Source organism: Porites lutea, chromosome 3 (genome assembly GCF_958299795.1).
Source record: "Porites lutea chromosome 3, jaPorLute2.1, whole genome shotgun sequence".
In the NCBI taxonomy this organism is placed as follows: Eukaryota; Metazoa; Cnidaria; class Anthozoa; order Scleractinia; family Poritidae; genus Porites; species Porites lutea.
Window position 1 is genome coordinate 25,361,062 of NC_133203.1, and position 22,680 is coordinate 25,383,741.

The 22,680-nt window shown below is 41.2% G+C and overlaps 1 protein-coding gene across 1 annotated transcript in view; it reads left to right on the forward strand.

Annotated features, from left to right (window-relative positions):
• LOC140932033 (furin-1-like) overlaps nt 1-22,680 on the forward strand; it is a 44,522-nt gene that overhangs the window by 11,610 nt on the left and 10,232 nt on the right. The window contains exons 3-6 of the mRNA XM_073381696.1: nt 6,481-6,573; nt 8,942-9,070; nt 10,728-10,801; nt 13,499-13,587. Of these exons, the coding sequence (XP_073237797.1) occupies nt 6,481-6,573; nt 8,942-9,070; nt 10,728-10,801; nt 13,499-13,587 (385 nt within the window). The remainder of the gene's footprint in view (nt 1-6,480; nt 6,574-8,941; nt 9,071-10,727; nt 10,802-13,498; nt 13,588-22,680) is intronic.

Genomic DNA, 22,680 nt, shown 5'->3' on the forward strand with positions numbered 1-22,680 from the left:
TTCATTGATATGTTTGCTCCGAAATAGGCACGCGGGCCCCCATAAATTAGCACGTTTTCCCCTCTGGGACCCTTGCATCACCCCTGGGTATTGAGCGTAGTATTTAAGTGCTTTGCCAACATCAGATAGCTGTTCTATGCGTTCATGCCCCCACAGGGCATATATACTTGCGTTTTTTGTGCCGTTCCGGCTTTCGTCGCTGAGTATGGCCGAGGCTCCTGTCGCCATCCCTCGTGATGTTCTGGAAGCCGTTCGCCTGGCTGCGATACCTCCTTCGAGTTACCTTTTAAAGCGTGGGTCGCTTTCAGACTAGATTTCATGGCGGATATCATCCTCCATTTCATTTTCATAGCGTGTGTCCCTTTCGAGTCGTTTCATAGCGTATGTCGCTTTCAGTTGTTTTGCCGGCATGTGTAACTTTCACGTTATTTTTTCTCGGCGTGTGTCGCCTTCCAGTTGGCCATTTCTCGCCTGTGTCACGTTCACTCTAATAGTTTTGTGTTACCTTACCTGTGGTAAACTGTCGTCCTTTTGCCTGGGAGTGGTATTTCAAGCGATTTTGAAGGATTTTGAGTTCCCTGTTTACCCTTGCTCTTAATGTACAATAGAAGGACGAGAGTGGAATCAATTTTTTGAATGGCTTCAGTACCAGAGTGATTTCCCCCCAGCTGTTTTCAGTGTCATCACACAACGCTCCTGCACAATCGGCTGCTTAGAACTGAACCACATTCCTTTCCAGCGGTTAGCCTATTAGAATTCAGCTCCCATTTTCTAGAATGTGTTTGTGCTATGTTTGCGGTACAGTGACTCCTCCAATCACAGCTTCGCTTTTATCGGTGCCCCATGCGTGAATGACATAACAATCGAAATCGTTGCGTTGAAAAAGCAATCAACTAGAGACTGTTGTCATATGAGATAAGCAGCAGCAGTAAGCAAGTCGAGCAAATGTGATGTACAACATGGATGTGCTTAGGGATGGACCGTTATTTTTTCTACGGGGGAGGGTTGGAAAATTCTCAAACGGTTTTTTATATGCACACAAAACGTCTATGTAGCAGGACTCTTGAGTTACCAACTCCTCTTCTTTGGACTGGTCTTCGACTAATAAGCATGGCTAAAAGAATAGCTAAAAATGAATTTTGCATCAAACAAAGACATATTTTCCGACTAATCGCGTAATTAAACAGCTTTTTTGTTTTTCACGCATGCACACAAGCCAAAATTTTGACTTTGTTATTTGCGAATCTATTTCGATCTTTCTCTATCGCTCTCTTTTTTTCTTTGCCTTTCTTCTATATTAGCAGCTTTTTGCCCACTTTATCGTCTTTTTTTTTTGTATAGAATTGTGGCTAGCCAACCTTTTAGGAAAGGAAAATATTTAATCTTCAAAGAGTAGTAGATAAACCGCCACACTGGCAGTGGATTTTTCCTCAAAATGTTACCTTTTCTGTGAGTGTAACGTTGTTAGGAATAGTCAGAATATCCAAAACGAGATATCGCTGGAAACGTTTTGTGACGTTGTTGCTTACAAATTTATTAACTTGAACTGAAAGCTAAATGAGACTAGGAAGGAAAACATGCATGATCATGCATCCTACCATATGGAGTGATAACAAGCAAAGCAGTCGTCAAAGGTTTAAGGCCATCGAGATCACAATGCTAGAAGAACATGTTTAGAGCAATTGTAGCTTCGTTTTCTACGGCAAGTACCTCTACCAAGAGGCAATAAGGCACAAATAAGAGTAGATAACGTGCTTCGAGGGTGGGGGGGGGGGGGGGGGAGGGTGGGGAGAGCTGGACTCAAGGGAAGTCCTGAAAGAGCTGTGCTGCCGAGACCTTCAAACCTGGACACTGTTTAAGATTCTGACATTGATTTGTTTTGTTTTACATTAAGAATCAAATAGTTTTTCAAACTAACACCACGGAAATAAATACTATGGAATAAATTATTGGTATTGCAAATGTAAACTGCTCATCGCTAGCCCTCACAGTCTTTTTAAGGCTTCCAGCCCAAAAAGACACTGTTCACGGCGCTTTTAAGCGAATTTACTATCAGAATAGAATATTTTACTATTAAAATAATAAAATAAATAATTAGAATTTTAATACTAAAATAGTGAAATTCTACACCCTGTTTAATACTCAAGACCTTCTGTTCAGCAGCACATACCTGACCTGTATGAGCCAAATAAGGGAGTGCCTCCCCACCCCCCCCCCCCACCTCGAAGCGTGCTCCACTCTTCAGCTTAGAGCTTGTTTTAGAACAAAAGCACTATATGATCCCATAACTGACATCATTCGATTAACACCATTCTTCACTGCTGAAATTCGCGTTTGGAAAGTTTAACATAACCGTAGATTCATATGTGCTGCATTTTCTGCCCTAACATCATAACCTGAAGAAAGGTTCATACGCATGAGTTGCAACTACTATACGGGAACGTGTCAACGAGGGGAGCAGACCGATGGTTCTTCTTCACATTGAGGCTTGATAATTGCTCCTGTAAGTCGAAAAGATGACTCGTATGGCGGCAGATTCTCCCGCTTGACCTTCCAGCCTTAAGATCGGTATGAATCTCGTAGCGAGTCAGGGTCTCTGATCACCATGTGTCTGCGTCTAGTCGCCCGACTGGTCTTCGGTTGTCACACGGGGAGTCCATGATCCAGTTGCCGCGTCTGCTTTTAAATGCTTCGGTTTTGCCCTGTGGCACGATTTCAGCTTATTTGTGTTGGCACTTAGCAGCTTGTTCCATGACTTCACAGCATAGTGCATCGCAGTAAATCCCTACATTGTACACTGTCAGCGGTACACATTATTCTCAGTCTTTTGACATTTTTGATCAACACCTCGCGCTACACGTCAACCACTACGTCTACGCACGTGCTGCCCGAAGTTAGTTTCTCTAAGCGACCACATGGAACATAGCTCCAGAGGAGATCTACAACTTCTGTACCCATCTGTAAACTGCTGGTTATGTCCTCCGCTTGCCGGAACTGTCCCAGGAGTGCCATCCAAGCACAAGAGGAAGTACTAGACCCCTGTTGCGAACCTTATGCACAGGTTTCACCTTCGTTGGCTTTCTTCACTGGATCAAAGAAAGCGTGGGATTGGATGAGCAACGGCTCATTACAAATTCATTCGCTGGCTGCTCTCTTTTACCGTGGAGGGCAGTCACTCGTCACTCACTTCTGTGTAGACAAGCTTAGCGAGTTGCAAATCTCGTCGTTGGTGAACTTACTTCGGCCATTACATTGATTTGGATGAGACGCGCGGGGAATTCACGTTCAGTTGAAACCTCTGAAACTGATTCCGGTCATGGACGCGTGGCTGGATAAGGTTCTCCACTAAGATATTATTGTTTTCAACAACAGACTCTATTCAATACACTTGCAATGTAAAAATATGATTTATTTACTTACTCTTATCTGAAACAATTTTCTAAACGTTACATTTTTTCCAGTTATTAAAAAAATTGCAAACTGCCGGTCTTATTGAGTGACCAATAACGGGCGATATTGATTCGCATAGGACATCAGGTAGTTATAATTTAAGCACTAGAATAAACGGAAGTCATGTTTTTCGTTCAAATATGTTTTAAATCTACGCTAAAACAAGAATTGTTTACGTTAAAAAATATAAGCAACTTTTCAGCCTTTCCCGAAATTCAAGATGGCAGCCAAAAGGAGATTATGACGGGCAAATTTTAATTTCGATTTTCAAAGTGAAAGCTACCATTTTATCCATGCTATCATGCATTTTTGTGATGCTTAATAGCCAAAGATTAATATGTGACATGTTTCGGCTGTTCCCCTCGAGTGAGCCATAAACCCAAATTTTCGGCTCTCAGCTGATGGAGTAGTACTCACGGCACGTGCTTTTATCATCAATTTTTCCGGTTCGAATTTAGAATTCATGGCATCTCTGTTCTGTTTCGTTTACAAATGCCAGTGCGCGAAATACATACTTGGGGGCTCTTAAACCAAAGATGCCGCTTTCATCCTCTTACTTGAAAATTGGTCACTCGCGGTTCTATGACTTACCTGCCTGGGCTGTTTACTACGTTCCAGATTTATTCGGCGTTTGCCAATTGTTTTCGTTTTATGGGCTTGTAGCTATTTATGCAAGTTCATCTCGACTATACTGTCTCTTGTCACGCATATCGGCCCATCACTTTTTTTGTTTTTTTTTCTCCTGTGTTGTTTTATTCGCGTCTAGAAATGTGTTGTTATTTCATGACTTTCGGCTTCTGCTCCTGCTATCAGTCCGAGCGATCTGGGGCGAGTCTTCTAAACTATACCATATACTCTGTGACGGGGTTCCTGGATCCGTATGGTTGGTGGCTCCCCTTTTCCTCCTTATTATTTCTTTCTTCCAGTTTCTGTTTAAAGCTATCACATGGGGTGTATGTGCGTTGCCTTCGTGGTAATCTATTTCCAATTTTTTCGCTTTTAAGCACTGTTTAACTTTGGTTAAAACGCACGAGAGATTCCGTCAAATCTATCATTCCTGGTGTAACTGGAAGGGGAGCGCTCCCGTCTCCCTCATCGGTCTCGGCTATTTCATTGGCTTTGGGAAGTCGACCCTTGTTCCTACGCAAACGTCGATTTTTCTGGGGTATATCACAGATTTTACTTACACGTCTCTTAGAGAAGTTATGCTTATCCACAAGACGGTATTTCTAAGTCTCTGCAGACGTTTGTGGGAAGATAAACTCCTTTACACTCGTTGTACCTGCCGCCTGGTTGTTTTCTCGTGCGGCGTGTTTGGCCATATCAGCATGACTGGCGTCTCCAAGAGCTGTTCCCGTAGGGTGAGCTTCTGGGATTGGGGGAAATATGACGATTTTTCTGAAGTTCTGGTTTTTAGTGGCGGCATTCGGCGCTCGGGTAGAAATTATTTTCGCCCATATCTTAGTATTCCCCGCGTGTGCCATAGAGGTGCAGCATACCAATGAAAACTCTCCTACTAACTCGACATAAATCCGGTTAAGTTTTCTGAAACATGACTACTCGCGTGCTTGCCCTATATAAGTCCTATTAAGCCGCTACGAACAAAATCTTCTTAATGACATTTTTAGTTGTGACTATGCATGAAACTCGGATTTTCGTCTCTTGTTCTCAACTAAGTGTCCAATCGACGAATCGACGGCAATGATAAAGAACTTTCTAGCATTTCGGAATTGAGCTCGTAGCCACTCAAACCAACAGCAAAAGCGGTGAAGATGTTTCTCAAATACTAGAGCCTGAGTTGTCGAAATGCAACTTCGTCCCCAGGGCGCTATTCACTGGCTTTGGAGGTGGGGCGGGAAGAGCCCTGGCATCCGCCGGTTACATGACCACCAAACACCCAGAAATTGTGGGTTATCGCAAACGATAAACAAAACGATAAACAAAACATCGAAGATGGCGGGTAGACCAGAGTTTTTATCAGTGCTTCGCCGGGTCGGATTTTCCATGAATAACGGTAACGTTCCATCGCTTAATTTTAAACAACTTCAAGTAAAATGTTTTGAATCTATCCTGAAAGGCTTAGATGTTATTGGAGCCTTAACGGATCTGGGAAGTCGATGCTATTTCACGGCTGTACCGTTCTCGCCACGATAAAGAACGACTGAAGTTGCTCTTGTAAAAGCAACAAAGCACAAAGTCAACCCTGCGACTAATGAGGTTCACATGGGGAACCGAAACCATGGTCTTGCCGGATGACTGAGTGGCAATAACAAAACAGTCCAAGCACTAACTCATTAGGGGAACAAAGCTCCCCTGAAGAATTCTTAATTAGTAAGAGCTCTTGTAACTAGTTAAGAGATCTAGCAGATTGTGTTTATTGGAGTAAGTACACGATAGTCTTCCAACACACAAGAAATGAGGAAAATTTATATTTTAGGCCAAGAATACCAGATCGCTTTCATAGATATCGTCTTTTAACTTTTTAACTAACTTTGGTCTGCTTTTAGTATCTCTTAATTATAAGCCTTAAAGTTTGGCATATACATGTATCATGAGGACGTGTAACTAACGACTTTTATCACGCGTCATAATGACCACAGCTCCCTGTTTAATTGCTTTTTCAAAGAATTCTAATGCACGATCGTATATGAAAAATGGCTACATAACGGATGATGACTTCATAAGACGTCACAATTCTCTATTTTGAAATTGGATGCAGTTAACCATTTCGATGAACGATGGCGTCAGCAGAAGAGTACAATCTTACAGCATTTTTTTAAAAAAAAAAAAAGCTCGACAGGTGAGAAGCTGAAATCATATCGGCAAGAAATTGGCTACGATAAAAACGCTTATCTTCGTGGTCAGTAGTTTGATATGACAAATTCTTCTCTGATCAATTTCAGGAAATGTCGTGAACTTCGGATGGTTGGATGGCTTTTATTGAGCTGTTGCAAATTTATGAATAATTTAAGTCAATACTAAACCAAGGTTTATCATGAGGCAATGACAGATTTGTCGTTTTATGTGCAGGTACTCTGGGCAGAACAACAGGTATTGCAACCATACAGATTGTACTCCTCCATCACCTTCAATGATCCAAGGTGGAAGGATCAGTGGTACATGGTAAGTCCTCATGCTAACGAATAACCGTGAGCCTAGAAATCTTAAAGTTAGCAATTGAAGAAGCATTCCTGCAGAACAAGTGCAGAATATGGCTTTCGGGAACATACATACATACATACATACATACCTACCTACCTACCTACCTACCTACCTACCTACCTACATACCTACCTACCTACATACCTACCTACCTACTTACCTACCTACATACCTACCTACCTACATACCTACCTACATACCTACATACATACATACATACATACATACATACATACATACATACATACATACATACATACATACATACATACATACATACATACATACATACATAGCCCTTTATTATCGTGTCTGGTCGTTTTAGCGCCATTGATACTAATTGTGGACACGAATTAAAATAGACTAAAATAAAGAGATAAACTGAAAATAATTTTACTAGAAAATTTCTCAAAATAGGTAACTTCGAGATTAAGAATGTATAACAACATTCTCCTTTCCTAAAATATGCTACCATCTAAAACTAAAGATACAGTACGCAACTAGAAATTAAAAACTGTTTATGGCGGTAGGACTAGAATTAGAATAATTAAAAACTGTTTATGGTACAGTAGGACTAAGTTGAACATAAGTTACAGTCTCTCCCACATCCCTCCACAACAGCAGATATGTTCTTTTTGCGTATCATAGTTCTGAAAGTTGACAGAGACTATCGACAAACTCATGACAACAACAACATTCCAGGCTCTCAAAAATAAGTTGCAAACTCATTTCAACGCAAGTCTCTATTTAATAACGGTTCATTTATTAAATATTTGATTCTTAAGACTTTGTAAGGAAGGATAAAACTTTATCCTCTCTCGGAATTTGATTTTATCTTGGACGTTAATTCATATACATTAATAGTTTTAGTTGCTGTCATGAAGTATTTCAGCAGTTCCCTCAGGTTGATCCATCAATACTTCATTCTCCAACAGTAAGCAGATTAAGCTCCGATGTAGTATCATTAAGTGCCAACTTCTAAAAGCGAAGAAGAAGCCACAAGTTACTGCAAAAACGTCAAAAGCATCTCATGTGTTCGAGAAATTATGGCAAAAATGACTATTTGTTTATTTGCTGTTGATTGGGTCGAGGAAAACGGTGTGACAAAAGTTTTCAAGGTCTCAAGCAAGCACTTCCGGATTTGCATTTTTGCCGTGAAACGTAAAATAAAAAAAAATTGTGAAGTCCATGAACGTTTATAAAATGTTATTGCTCAGTCAATTCCAAGCCCAATCCTCCCGGGGCATTTGTCATGTTGTCGGTCTCGGCGGTGGGGAATTTGTCAGAAAACCTCTGTCCTGGGGTGGGGCATTTGTAAATTCATCTAGAAGCGGTTAAAGTCGTTCCTTTTTCACTGTTTCACCTAAATATGCTGATTTAGATAGCTTTAGATATTTCTCAAAAGAATATTTTTCATACTTATGCTTTAAATAATTTAAAAATATATATTTGGTTTTCGGTCTTTGGTGGTGGCGGTGGTGGCGGTGGTGGTGGTGGTAGTGGTGGTGGGAAACAATAGAAATGTGGTGGCGGTGGTGGTGGTGGTGGAGGAGGGAAAACAATAGAAATGTGGTGGTGGTGGTGGTGGTGGAGGGAAAACAATAGAAATGAGGAGGAGGAGGAGGGAAAAGTGGGAATAAAAAAATTGCGGAAGGAAAATACAAAAATTGTGAACAGGAGAGGGGTAAGTAAAACATTGTTTGCAGTGTAAAAAAGAGCTATTTTGCCTTTTCCCTCATTAATATGCACGATTTGCCCGCCAAATATCAGTGAACAGGAACTAGGACAATCGCAGCAGCAGCAAATAGGACAAGAGCTAGTTTGTCTTTGCCCTCATTAATATGCACGATTTGCCCGCCAAAAGTCAGTGAACCGGAACTAGGACAATCACAGCAGCAGGAAATAGGACTTGCATAATTACATTACGCCTCCGTGATTTTAAGTCACAGACAAGTTTGACTTTACTCCTCAGACAGTATGAATTAACCAATAAAAACGTTTCTTATTTTCTAACTAACCAATCGAAAAGGAAGACGTTTATCGACCTTAAAGTAACTAGAAATCCTAAACCAACTAAAAATAGCACATGACCTTATCTTAATGGCATACCTGCGCATTTTATTCATGAGATCAAGACAATAGCCTATGACGTCACCTAGTTAATGTATTTCCTGCGCACGCTGATGAGATTCCTGCGTAAAAAAGGGGCCTAACCGGTCCCTCCTATACTACTTCTTTGATTGCGTGTTGCAATCTTTGATTGGTTAAAACGTACATAACATTCTTCAAATCCTCAATGGGAAATTTTCACATTAACTCTGATTCTTAGAGGCGGACAGACCTACCAACATACAATGTGCAACAAGTCTGGAACATGGGTTTTACTGGCAAAGGAATTGTTGTTGCGGTGGTGGATGAGGGATTAGAAAAAAACCATCGAGAATTACAGCAAAATTTTGTGAGTATAGCGCTCTTCTGTTAAACTACTGTTAATACATTTTACATTAAGTATTACAAGAAACTCATATGAGATCGAAATGTGTAACTAGCGTTTAATGCTCGTCCATATTAGTTTTTTTTAAGGACCATATTTGGAAACCCGCGCTGCGCCCTCAAAAAAGCAATAGGTTTAACAACAACTTTGCACGGTTATCACGCTTTTTGGTACATTTCCATGCTGTCCGGCTGCGCGACTACGACAAAACAGTCTGATGGCAAGAAGGAGAAGGAAGAACATCCCCTAGAACTCCATTTTATGGCCAGTCATGTGACCTACTTTAACCTGATTGACTGAACTAATGCTAGTATAGGCCTTTACACAAATATTCGGATATTTAGAAGTTTCCGAGATATTTAGTAAATTTTAGGATATTTAGAAAAATTTACAGCTTTTTTTGGCTGTTTTCCAGATTTTCTTCGCTATTTTCTTAACGGAATACTCAGTTCTATCATTCTATGCTCAAAATAATCCAACTTAGCGGTTTCCCACTTGAATAATGTATTCCATATCACTATCAGCCATTTGTTAAAATGGCGGATGCTGGAAACAATGAGCCTGAACTTTATTTGATTTCTATAATACTAGTGTAGGCAATCTCTGACATACTTTTCAGCTCCGGCTGGAGAAAATTTTGGCCTAAGGGATTCAAAATCGGCTTATTTTTAACACAAAAATACGAGATATTTCGAGATATTTAGAAATTTTTTGGGGATATTTAGACATTTTTTTCAGAATTCCCGGAAAGATATTTAGGCAATTTTAGGTGATATTTGTGTAAAGGCCTATGCTAGTATCTGTGCTTACCACGCCTTGATATAGATTACATTATGTCACGCCATAATGTTTGCTTTTTCCGTCGTGTTTTCGTGGTCTTTGTTTGTGGCATTTAATCCTGAGTCTGTTGGTGAAACAACTGGGTTAAAAAAAGGAAACTATTTCCTGGATTCGCCTTTTATTTTGGAACATAGAAATTTGTCGTTACCGGTCTATGCTTTTGATTTGGCAGCATTAGGCCTTTCATGAAAACTTTGTTGAGCATTAGTCTTCCTTTTTACTTTATTAACCTAAAGCTAACAAATATTTCTATCTTTAACTATAGAGAGATTACTCCTATTAAACTGTTGATGTGTACTCTAAGCCGTTCACTTTAGATTTTTAAATTCCTTGAAACCCTTCCTCGTGTTTTGTTGTTACCAACAAAAAGGTTAAAAATTCTAACTTTTGACCCAGCTGATCCGCACGTTTTGCCAGGTAGACGTGCTTTTTTGTTTTGGGGTTTTTTAATTGTTGTTTGAAATATGGATACAGTTTTTATCAGGCAGTCAAATAACCGTAATTTATAAGGCAGTAGTATAAAAATGAATTAGCAGTTATGGTTTTTGTTCGTGAATGTGCTGTGAAGAAATACTACAACCTCCGGATTTTCAGACAGGAATTTTAAAAAGGGGTTTATTCACTATAAACGGAGGGTTCGCTCTATATACATCTACGCTTTTTACTGCAGCGTGCCTCATTTTCATTCTTCTGTTTTTACCAATTACTATTTTTATGGCCATTCTATGGATCTATGGATCCCAGACTTAACGGTAATAAGACGTGGTTGTTTAATCAACAGGATCCAAAAGCCAGTTTTGACTTCATTGAGAATGATAACGATCCATCTTCAAGTGATCCTATCGATAGTGTAAGGTAAAGTTCACTTTCTGTTATGCTTATTACATTGGAACAGTGGTAAAAAAATATTATTGAAAAGTTAATTGAAAAGTGTGTTGTATCTTTGTGACATTGAAGTGTCTTGGAAGTTGTCCATATTCTATTCCTCGCTGTTCCCATTGTGTGTGACGTCAAAAAATTGATCCTGACATTCATCTTAATTTGTTTCCTGGCACCAATATATTATGTATGACCTTTTCCACATGACGTCGCGGCGACCATATTGGTTTTCCAAACTAATCCTGTGCGAGTTCCATCAAACTTCCATAGATGCTGACCATGTGAGTGAAAACGCTTAAATAGTTCTTTGGTCCAGGTGCCGTAACTTTTTCCCGTGCACAGTTAATTTAAGCTCAGTGCTGAATAACACTTCCTCAAGAGACTATTTTGAGCACGAGAGGTCTAAGATCGATGCATAATGTGCTGCATGCCTTTCGACACTGTTTTCTGTGTAACCTCAGCTACATTCAAAGCCATATTTTCTACGGTTTGTGATAAGGTAATATATGTACCCAGCTTTGGCCGCCCTTGCTTCAAGAAACGTTTTCGAAGAAGAGCGCAAAAGTGCACGAAACAATTGCGAAAGCTAGTCTTGCATACGATTAATGAATGCACAAATACATGTTCTTTAACCGGTCTGTATAGTCAGACGATCCTCGGTTGCAGGCCCATATGAATGACTAAATTTTGAGGATGGAAAATTAGAGAGGATTATATTACCATCTTCCCGGCTTGCCTTGACCCTATTTCGGGGTCATAACCCAATTTCGATATATTAAAATTCTAACATGACTCCGAGGCTTCTAGTCATATTTCTATATTTGGTTTAGTTTTCTTTGTGCTCAAGTCTTTTCTGGGAATTGCGAGACAATGCATAATTTCGCCTGATTTGATCGATTGGTTGATTGATTGATTGATTGATTGTAATGCCTTTTTACATATAAATGAAAGGGGTAAAACATTAGATTACACGAAATATACACGACAATGACGACAATATGTTTTTTTGATTAAATTATCCTGTCCTCTGTAAGATTTGTTCGTAGGACTCATGGTGCGTCGCTGCTTATTTGTTCTGACTGTTGCATGCATGGTGTTTTTTTAAGTTCATTTCGGTAATCAAAGTGATCAGTCGACTGAGAATTGAGACAAAAATGCACGCTGTTATACTCTTAAAACATTCTAAAGAACCCAATCGACTCCGCATCGACTCCACGTTTTCTCAGAAAATTTTCATCTTCTAAAACTTGGAGTATTTTTATTTTTGGCGTTGTGTAATGATGATTAGAGGCAAAGTACCCCCCTGGGAGTCCATTAGTAATATTTTTCGACACGCTTCCAATTAAGTAGCATTCATTTACTTTTTCTTGTATTCAGCGGAGGCTACTGTAACTATAGTAACCGTTTTACGACAGAAAGCTACATATACAGTAGAGTGTTCGGAGGTCAACGCTGTTTGAACCTGTGAAATTCGCGTACATGTGTTCGTGTATATAGGCCAGTTCAGTAAGATATCTACTCGTTATGTTAGGCCACGTCCACACGTATCCGAACATTTTCGAAACCGCACTTTTTTTATCCGGATTCGTGTGGACGGGGCCCTAAACCGCTCTGGAGAGCGGTTTCCAAACAATGCGATTTCGGTGTCTGGATTCACTGGTTTCGTGTGGACGGAGGGCGGATTCGTGAACAAAATATGCGGTTTGAAAAATATCCGGGATTCGTGTAGACGTATCCTGAGTCATAGTGGGTCATGCATATACTATTCACCGCATACCGAGTACCTCTAGCCAGCTTCTTTGATACCTTCTAGCATTGTTTGCTTATTTTACTACAAAACACGTAGCCAGCTATAAAGAAGTACAGTGCCATTGAATATTTATTTCACCGCGGACCCCCGTAACAAGGGTTTCTCAGTAGGCTTTACATAAACTTCATTTAAAAGTCAAAATCAATGGAAAAATTAGACGGTAAACAAAAATCTGTAGCTACCTGGTGAAATTCTATCGCAGAATCGATACAGTTTACGAGGATTATACTGGATTTCTAAAGAATGTTTGGTGTATCTTTCTTATGTTACCTTCGCGGCGACACTGGAACAAGGGGGTATGTGATACAGTAAAACGCCGCGTATAAGAACCTGGGTTTTCAGAACCAGTTAGGCTAAAATTTTCGTTTTAAGCCCCCTCCACATAAGAACCTATTCAGGCTGAAATTTTAAGTTAGGTTCTTATCAGTGGAACTGGTTATGAATGTACTGTATTTGTCCCAAGATTTTCTTAGTATCAACTTTGAAATGGCATTTCAGCGAACTGACTACGAGTTTGTTTGTTAGGTTTTGTTGAGGACATAGCTGCACTGTACTGCCTTTAGGCATTACTGTATGGTATAAATGATTTGTATTGTATTATGAGATGATATTTATAATATATTTAAATGAAATTCATATGAAAATATAAGAACCTATTTTAAGAACCTTGGTAGTCTAAATTTGCTTTAAGTACCATTTATATAAGAATCTGTTAAGGCTAAATTAAAAAATCCAGATTCTTATACGTGGGGTTTTACTGTATGTTCACCTGGTACCGACGATGCGCCCTCGCGATGGCACCACATCATTACAGTACCTCTAGCCCCACCTAACGGGTATTTTCTTTTTCCCCTTTTGAAAAGCCATGGTAACAACTGTGCAGGTGTGATTGCGGCAGTGGCAAATAATTCATATTGTGGAGTTGGCATAGCTTATTCAGCAAATATCAGCGGTAAGCAAATTAATTTGTGTATAGATAACAACAGAGACTCGTAAGGGGTTGAAAGGTGTACCTCGCGTTCAATGCTCGTGAATATTCACTTTCACCATATTTGGAAATCTTAGTGAAGAATATCCATTTTCAACAAAATGGCTTTCGCGCCATCACCATGCGTTGGTTTCAAGACCAGAGTTCCTCCATTTCAAGGTTAAAATTACACCGTTAAAAGACACAAAATGGAGAGAGAAAGTTCAAAAGAATGCTCGGTTTTCATTTTGTGGAGGAAGGGAAGCTTTTCATCAAGAAATCGTTCTTCGAGGAATTCAACCTTGTTTTCTTCACGGCAGGGTGCATGATCTGTTTTGAACACAGGCGGCCCAGACGTAGTATGTGTCAATGAATATATTAATATTCACATGGACAAAATAGGATAAGTCGTCGAAACTCCCATGAACTAAAATAGTCCAAAAGTCAAAATATAACAAAACAAAGCTAAGATACCTTTAACTGAACTTATCCTTGTCTTTCCTGGCCGGTTAAAGTGGCATTTTGTTGAGCTTTGCAATTGTAAGTACTTTCACTAAAGAAGAATTAAAGGCTGGCTACAAAACAAACAGACCATCTCCACGCGCCTTCACGCGAAGCGCTATAAAATCGAGAATAATCGACGAATCCGCTCCAAATTGCCATCGGCTAATCTGCAGGTAAAGTGTGCTCCTGCTTCTTGCTCGCTGGCTCCACAAAACCTATCGTAACTGCACAATAATCGCTCGCTCATCAACAAACACTGTTGAGCTTTAGGCTTCGATATGACCGCAAACTACCAGGTTTAATACGCGACGTGAATGTTCAAGCTTAGCGACCGCGTCCCCGCAACAATGCAACACTTGCTATGGGAGGGATGGTACTATTGCTTCGAGGTCAATCGACACTGAGCGAGGGTCTGCTGCGTTAGTTTTGACCAGAAAACAAAAGACGATCGCGCGACCGTCCTTAAGTTTTCAACAGCGCGGCCCTAGTTTGTAAGTTCGAATTCTTCTAACGTTCGCTGTCACAGCTGCTGTCACATTGTTTGTCCATCCGCTTGCATAAGTTGTTGACTCTACCAGACCTATTTGCTTAGATTAATTAAATAATCAGTTCTTTCCAGAACAACGTCTTACTCCACAATATGTTGTCCAAACTGGTGAAGGAGGACGACAATTTTCCGCCCAGGAAAAAGGCAAAAACTGGTCCCGGCTATGCAGCTAAATAGAAGATACAGCTGAAGATATGGTAAAGTAAAATTTATGTGCGCGATATTTTTTTTATGATTATTATTTTCAAAACTCGGGGGAACCCAACGACGATTTCCCCCTAAATGCATTGAAAACACATTTAAGGCTGCCCAGAGTACTTTCGATCTAAAAATGCGGCATTCTAAGCAGCGCTAATACATAAATTTACTCAGGAGGGCTAAAAGCGAAGCTCTTGATAATATTTATAGTTTGCTCATACTGAATATACAGGGTGTTTCAAAAGTTCGTTCCGATTTTTTATTCGCTTAAATTTTACTAAATATTAAAAAAAGCCTTTCGTAAAACTTAGTATGTTATCCACTATTCATTTAACATTGAATAACTAAAATAGTAGTAACCAGAATGTCTTCTTGTATGTTTTCTGACATTTTCTAAGCGGTGAGGTATAGAATGTACGAGCTCCCAAAGCGTGTCCAAAGTCACATTCTTCCAGGCGAAGCGTAGTCACTGTCTCAGCTCGTCCAGTGTTTTGGGGGCTGGATCTTCGTATGTTGTCTCGTCTACGATAATCCAGATGGTCTTTAGGGGGTTCACATCATGTGAGTTTGCCGGCCGGTCCTCCTTTGGTATAAAGTTGGCAAATCCTTCTGACACATCCTTGCATGAAGTGTGCACCGCCTTTTTCTCTTCAATGCTTTCCAACTTTTTTTGTTAACTTATCCCCATACCGTTGTGCTCGAAACTTTGAGCGATAATGTGAAGTTAATTTTTTTTTTACATTTCTGTTTTGTGGAATTATTACGCATATACTTACAGCTTTTTCCATAATATTTCTCACACAGTTTCTGAAAAAACGGCCATCCACTCCTTGGTTTGTCTTCTAAGGTCTTTACTACTGACCACTTGTTCGGTCATCGTTCAGACTTCTTCAGCAATTTGGCAATTTAGTTTTAAGACTGAATGGCCAGAAGACCATAAAAATAGATGCCTGACCTCTAGCAAAAACAGTGTAGGCCTTCAGAGTAGAGAAACGAAAAGAAAACGTTAAAAATACCAAAATAGAAAACCTTCAAAATGGGCAGGAAAAGTATGGCAGGAAAAACCTCGCGTACGTGTACAGTTGGGGCAAAAATTAAAAAAAGTATATAATTTCTTCAAATTTTAGTTTGAAATTGCTTTGAACGGTTATTTAGATAAATTTCTTACCTGAATCAATTTACATTTGCCTAAAGAAGCATTAAATGCTTTGCGCAAACTACAATTTACAATCGGAACGAACTTTTGAAAAACCTTGTAAAATCGTGTAATGCTAAGCGGAGAAGGGAACGAGAGGAGAGAGAGGGGCACCCAACGACTGTTTCCTCAAATACGTTGAAAACACTTTTGTAGCTATTCATGAAGTCCTTTTAGCTCTATAGAAATGCATTCTAAGTGGCGCTATTAAATTTGTATTTTAGTGTTCAGCCATTCTAGGGGAACTTGAGTCTTTTCGAAATTACGAGGAATTCAGAATTATTTTCCCGAAAATTTTAGATCCAATTTAACGTATTACGAAGGAGATAATTTTTCAGATTCCTTCTTTCATCACATTTTTGAATCCGAAAATTTTAGGATTCCTTTTTACTCGCTACGAAAAATAGCCTAACCCGGGGAGTGAAATGTGAAAAATTAAACTTCAGAAAATAGTAGGGAATTTATTAGCCAGATTAGATGAGCTTCGAAAATTGTACATGAATGGAATGGTCATCTAGAAATTTTTAGCCAAGTGAAAGAAAATTAATTCTCGGCAAAATTTGCCTCTCCGAACCGAGATATTTTACAGAAAACAGTCGTTGGATGGCCTTGACCAGAACTGTAAAAAAACAACAATAGGTCTAATTGCAGCAAACTTTCCTGTACATTTCCTTGCCGTTGATTTGCATGACTACAACGTGAAACGTCCAGAAAACTTCCTGGTTTTCACTTTTTATGAAGGAAATGTGGTACCTGTTCTTGTTCACTTTTTCCACTGCCGCTCAATTTTTTTAGCTTCGCTATAAAATTCGTATCTATTCGGTGATCCTAGGGCAAATTCGATCTTTTGCAAAATTACAAGGGCTTCAATATTATTTTCCGATTGATTGACCTCGAAGCAATAGTACCATTCCTCCCATAACAAGTGTTGCATTGTTGCGCGCACGCGGTCGCTAAGCTTGAACATTCACGTCGCGTATTAAGCCTGGTAGTTTGCGGTCATATCGAAGCCTAAAGCTCAACAGTGTTTGTTGATGAGCGAGCGATTATTGCGCGGTTACGATGGGTTTTGTGGAGCCAGCGAGCAAGAAGCAGGAGCACACGTTACCTGCAGATTAGCCGATGGCAATTTGGAGCGGATTCGTCGATTATTCTCGATTTTATAGCGCTTCGCGTGAAGGCGCGTGGAGATGGTCTGTTCGTTTTGTAGCCAGCCTTTAATTCTTCTTTAGTGAAAGTACCTACAATTGCAAAACTCAACAAAATGCCACTTTCACCGGCCAGGAAAGACAAGGATACGTTCAGTTAAAGGTATCTTAGCTTTGTTTTGTTATATTTTGACTTTTGGACTATTTTAGTTCATGGGAGTTTCGACGACTCATCCTATTTTGTCCATGTGAATATTAATATATTCATTTGACACATACTACGTCTGGGCCGCCCGTGTTTTGAAATGCAACCAAGGCAGCGAAGTTTTCGCTGAATTTTCAGGTACAATTTGGTCTCTGTGGCTAAGAGAATTACGTTTTAGAAATGGCATTTATGTAATTATAATTGTTTCATACACGTTTTAAAAATTTTTTCTTCCGCGCTCATGAAAAATTACAAAATGCGCCCCAATTTAAGGTGGATTTTGTGTTGAATTTTGCGATGTGCTCAGCCGATTTTACTTGCGTGAACGGATTCACAATCCAGATAATGTTACTACGCAGATTGCTTTAAAGGATGGACTTTTTGGATTTTGACCAAACATTTTCAAGAAACGGTTTCTCTGTCTATTGTTTTGAGTATGTTCATTCAGAAAATTAGCTCAAAACACGATCTTGATCCTACACCATCCAAGTTGAATTTTTACACGAGTCACTTTTGCGAAGATGTCGGCGAATTGTATACAATTTTCACTTTCAGGTTCAGTTTTTGGACACTTTTTGATACGCAGCTAATGAATTTTGTTCGACAAATGATTTACCTGGTGCCGACTCAACATTTTTTAATACAATTTCAACTCATCAATCATTTTTTCTAATAGTTTAACAAACGAGAAAGGAGTTAGTAACAAAAAGGTGTAACCATGCGCAGCAGATTCTGCACAGTATGGAGCTCTTTTGATTCTTATATTCATGGCGAAATTGCCGGACGAATTGCGATTAATAGTCAACAGGGAACATAAGGATAACTGGGAGCTAACTTTTGTAATAACAGCTGTAAAAAATGAAGTGGAGGCCCGTGAAAGGTGTGGTATGAATACATCTGTGGAGAAAAAATCGCCATTAAAGAAATCGTTTAACCCTGGTAATGAATCGACTGCAAATGCATTGTTGAGCGGAAATCGTGGGGAGTTAAAGTGTGCAAAGGAAATCACCGAGCGTCTGAGTGCCAAGTTGTAACAAATATGGATGAAAGAAGAGAAATTTTGAAGAAACAAGGGAGGTATTTCAATTGCCTGCGCCGTGGGGGGCACCTAGCCTGTAACTGTGACACCAAAATTCAGTGCTTAAAGTGCAGTGGTCGTCACCATTTGGCAGTTTGTAATAGTAGTATGGGGGACAGTAGTAATAATCCTGCTGGGGCAACAGCCTCACCTGCACTGCATATTGGTTCTGGGATGCATGTTTTCTAAGCATCTCAGATTTTATTGTTGAAGATGTATCCGTTGCAAGTAACGTGATGATGATATGACCAATGCTTAACCGTAGAGGGGGGTTATCCTAACATAATGACCTGCTCCGCACGTCCAGGCCCACTGGGAATACTTTACTAATTACAGTTGGAAAAGGGAAAAGACATTAAAAAATCCTATTTGCTGGCAAATATTTCCTTCAGAAAGCGTGGAGATCTCGTCCTGGGGTCCAAAGCAAACAATATTATTTACCGATTTAAAGCTCGAAAATGGCACATTTGAAACAGCTACTTTATGCCCAATATTCTAAACGATTTATCTGTTCATATCGTCATGCCTAAAAAATTTTGGGAAAGGCATAGGCTGAGCTGACAGAGAAACTTGCCAGCAAGTGAGGAGGGTGGCTAAACTTACTTACACCTGTAATAAATCAAGGCGAGAGTCGTCGTAATAGTCTCGACCGTGTTTACTCAAACTTTACTCTTTTTTGACCACGAGGTCCTAGCCCTAGTTTTACATCATGTAATACGACACGAAATGTCCTCTACTCTACACTATCCCCTCTCTAATTAAAAGGGTGAGTCTCCGGATTCACGGACAACACTTGAAAGTGTAACAGTGTCAAAGTAACCAGTCCAGTTCACAAGCAAAGGAAAGAAAACTAATACAAAAAAAAAACTGTCCATAACAAATCACAGTCTCAATATCCTCTTAGTGCTCGAGCCTTCTTTAACAATTTCGGTCTCAGTTTCTTAATCCGATCTTTTTCCATGGTCTGCTTGTCCTCCAGCATTTGTACGCGATCTACAATTTGCTGTAGACTACTGATAACCCATTCTCCATAACGGTCTGGGGGTCTTCTCACTCGCACCGGTCTTCGATTCTGGAGAGTAGGCTCCGGTTCCCGTCCTTCACCTTCATGTTCACTCCCTTCCTCCTCGCCACTGAGGTCAGGTGGGTCAGATTGAGTTGGTTTGCTTGTAGCATCTAGGGTATCTACAAGGGGGCCACCGCCCTTAGTGTCTGGCGCTTCCACTGAAGGATCACTTCTAACATCCCTTTCCGCCTCGCTGGGCTGGACGTCATCCGACTGACAACCACTAATCTCTGGCGTATCGGGTTGTTGGCTTGACAGTTCAGGATCACCTTCCAACAACTCACTCTCTTCTTCATCTGCACTCATTGCTACCCCAACAACTGTCCCATCTTCTTCTCCCGGCATCGACTGTGCATGTCCTTCCTCAACAGTCTCCACTGCAGGTGCAGTGCCCAAACCACCAGTAACTACTTCACCCACTGCCTTCTCCTGTTTTCTCTGGTACAACCTCAAGTTGTTGAAATGGACTACCTTGGACCTCCTAGAACGTCCTGCAACTTTTCTAACACAGTACGTAACTTCGGTGACTTGTGATACGATCTCGAACGGACCATCCCACTGTCGGTGAAACTTGCTTGCTTCACCTGGCCTTAGCTGTGGGGTGTAGCGCAGGACTAAATCTCCAGGTTGATAGACCGTGTGCTTCACTCCCTTGTCGTAAGCATCTTTCTGGCGTCGCTGAGCAACCTTCAGATTCTCCCGTACATCCCGGTATGCACCTTCTAAATCCTCCTGTAGATTAGCAGCAAATTCAGTGTACAAGCACTCACTGTCCTTAACCCCACCCATCATCACGTCCAAGGGTATCCTCATCTCTCTTCCGAACATCAGTTCAAATGGAGTGTGCCCTGTGGAGGCATGGATGCTACTCCGGTAGGCCATCATGCAATAATCCAGGTGTTCATCCCAGCTCTGAGGTTTACCTCCAACTTTAGCTTTCAACATGCTCTTAAGGGTCTTGTGTAGGTTCTCAATTTGCCCGTTGCCCTCTGGATGGTAAGCAGTTGACCGCGTTTTGTTGATCTCTAGCAAGTGGCACATCTCTTCAAAAACCTTCGACTCAAAGTTACGCCCCTGATCACTGTGGATGCTGTCGGGCACACCGAATCTGCAAATCCAATTCCTCACAAGCACCTTTGCACAAGTTGTGGCACGTTGGTTAGGAATTGCAAACGCTTCAGCCCACTTGGTGAAACTGCACTGCACGGTTAAAATGTAGCGATTTCCTCTTCGTGTCCGAGGTAATGGTCCAACTATGTCAATGTGGATCCTTTGCATGGGATTTCCAGTGGCCAATGGCTGCAGAGGTGCTCTTGGCTTTGGTCTAGACTTGCACTTGGCACAGGTAAGGCAACCATCGCAGTACCGATGCACGTCCTTTGTCAAGCCCGGCTTCCAAAATCTCGCACTCATTTTCTTCAGGGTCTTCATTCTCCCCAAATGGGCACCTGCAGGACCATCATGAACTTCAGTAAGCGCTGGCCTAACCAGGCTTTGTGGCAAAACTATCCGTTGCTTAGTTGGAGAGGTGTCTGTAGGCGACTGAAGATAGAGCACTCCTCCCTTCAGTTGCAACAGGTCAAGTTGCGCCCATACTGCCCGAGTGGTTCGACTCATGGGCTGAAGCTCCTCAGTCGTCGGTTTCTTCCACTCTTGTGACAACTGCGCTACCACCGGGCCAATATCAGGGTCTTCTCTTTGTGCTTGTGCCACTGCTGCAGTCGACCATATATCCCTCCCCTCACACTGCTTATGAACCGTTGGCAACCCTGCCACAGCGGCTACCTGGGGTCGGGCTGACGGAACACACGATGGGCACTCTCCATGATGACGCCTTGGTCGCCGTGACAAGGCGTCTGCATTACCATGCTGTCTCCCCGGCCGGTGCTCAATTGTATAGTCGTATTCTTGCAGGCGTTCCAGCCAGCGGGCCACTTGCCCTTGGGGCTCCTTGAAGGACATCAACCAGGTTAACGAGTGGTGGTCAGTTCGTAGGCAGAACCGCCGTCCAAGCAGATAATAACGGAAATGGTCAACATAGGTGACTAAAGCTAACATCTCCAACCGAGTAGTGCAATAATTTCTTTCATGTTCGTTCAAAGAGCGACTCCCGTATGCAATTACTCGTTCTGTCCCATCAGGTTGCAGCTGAGATAAGACTGCCCCGATTCCCAAATGTTGGCTAGCATCTGTGTCCAGTATGAATGACCCTGCACCGGCGTTAAAATCTGGATAGGCTAGGACTGGTGCACTGACTAATCGGTGTTTGAGCTCTTCAAAGGCAGATTGTTGCTCTTGTTGCCAATGAAAAGGCGTGTCCTTCCTACACAGTTTATAGAGTGGCTCCGCAATGATGGAGAATCCGGCAATAAACCGCCGATAATAACTAGCCAGACCGAGGAAGCTGTGAAGCTCTTTGACGTCCAGCGGTGTTGGCCAAGTTTCAACTGCTTTAACTTTCTCTGGATTCGTCCTTATTCCATCACCGGAAACAACAGGACCCAGAAAGGTAACTTCTCTCTTCAGGAACTGACACTTGGTTGGCTTTAATTTCAAACCCGCTGCTTGTATTCTGTCAAAGACCAACCGTAGGCGGTGAAGATGTTCTTCAAATGTAGAGCCCCAGATGATAATGTCATCTAAGTACACAAGGCAATGTGTCCAAGTGAGTCCACTGAGTGCCAGATTCATCAATCTGGTGAAGCTTGCTGGCCCATTTGTCAAACCAAATGGCATAACCCTCCATTGAAATTGTCCACGATGAGTTGAAAACGCAGTTTTGGGTTTGTCCTCCTCCTTCACTGGCATCTGCCAATATCCAGAGGCCAAATCAAGGCACGAGAACCACTGAGCACCGCCCAGGGCCTCTAAGACATCATCAGTCCTAGGCAGCGAGATAGCATCTTTTTGTGTGTACTGGTTAAGTCTCCGAAAGTCAATACACATACGGTAAGTTCCATCATGTTTCCGGGCCAACACAACGGGGCTACTCCAGGGACTTTGGGACTGTTCAACCCTACCGTTAGCTACGAGCTCATCCAGCTGTTGGTCAATGATTTCTCTTTGGTGAGGGGGAATACGGCGCGGTGGTTGCTTAATTGGTGTACAATCACCCGTATTAATTTCATGTTCCATGA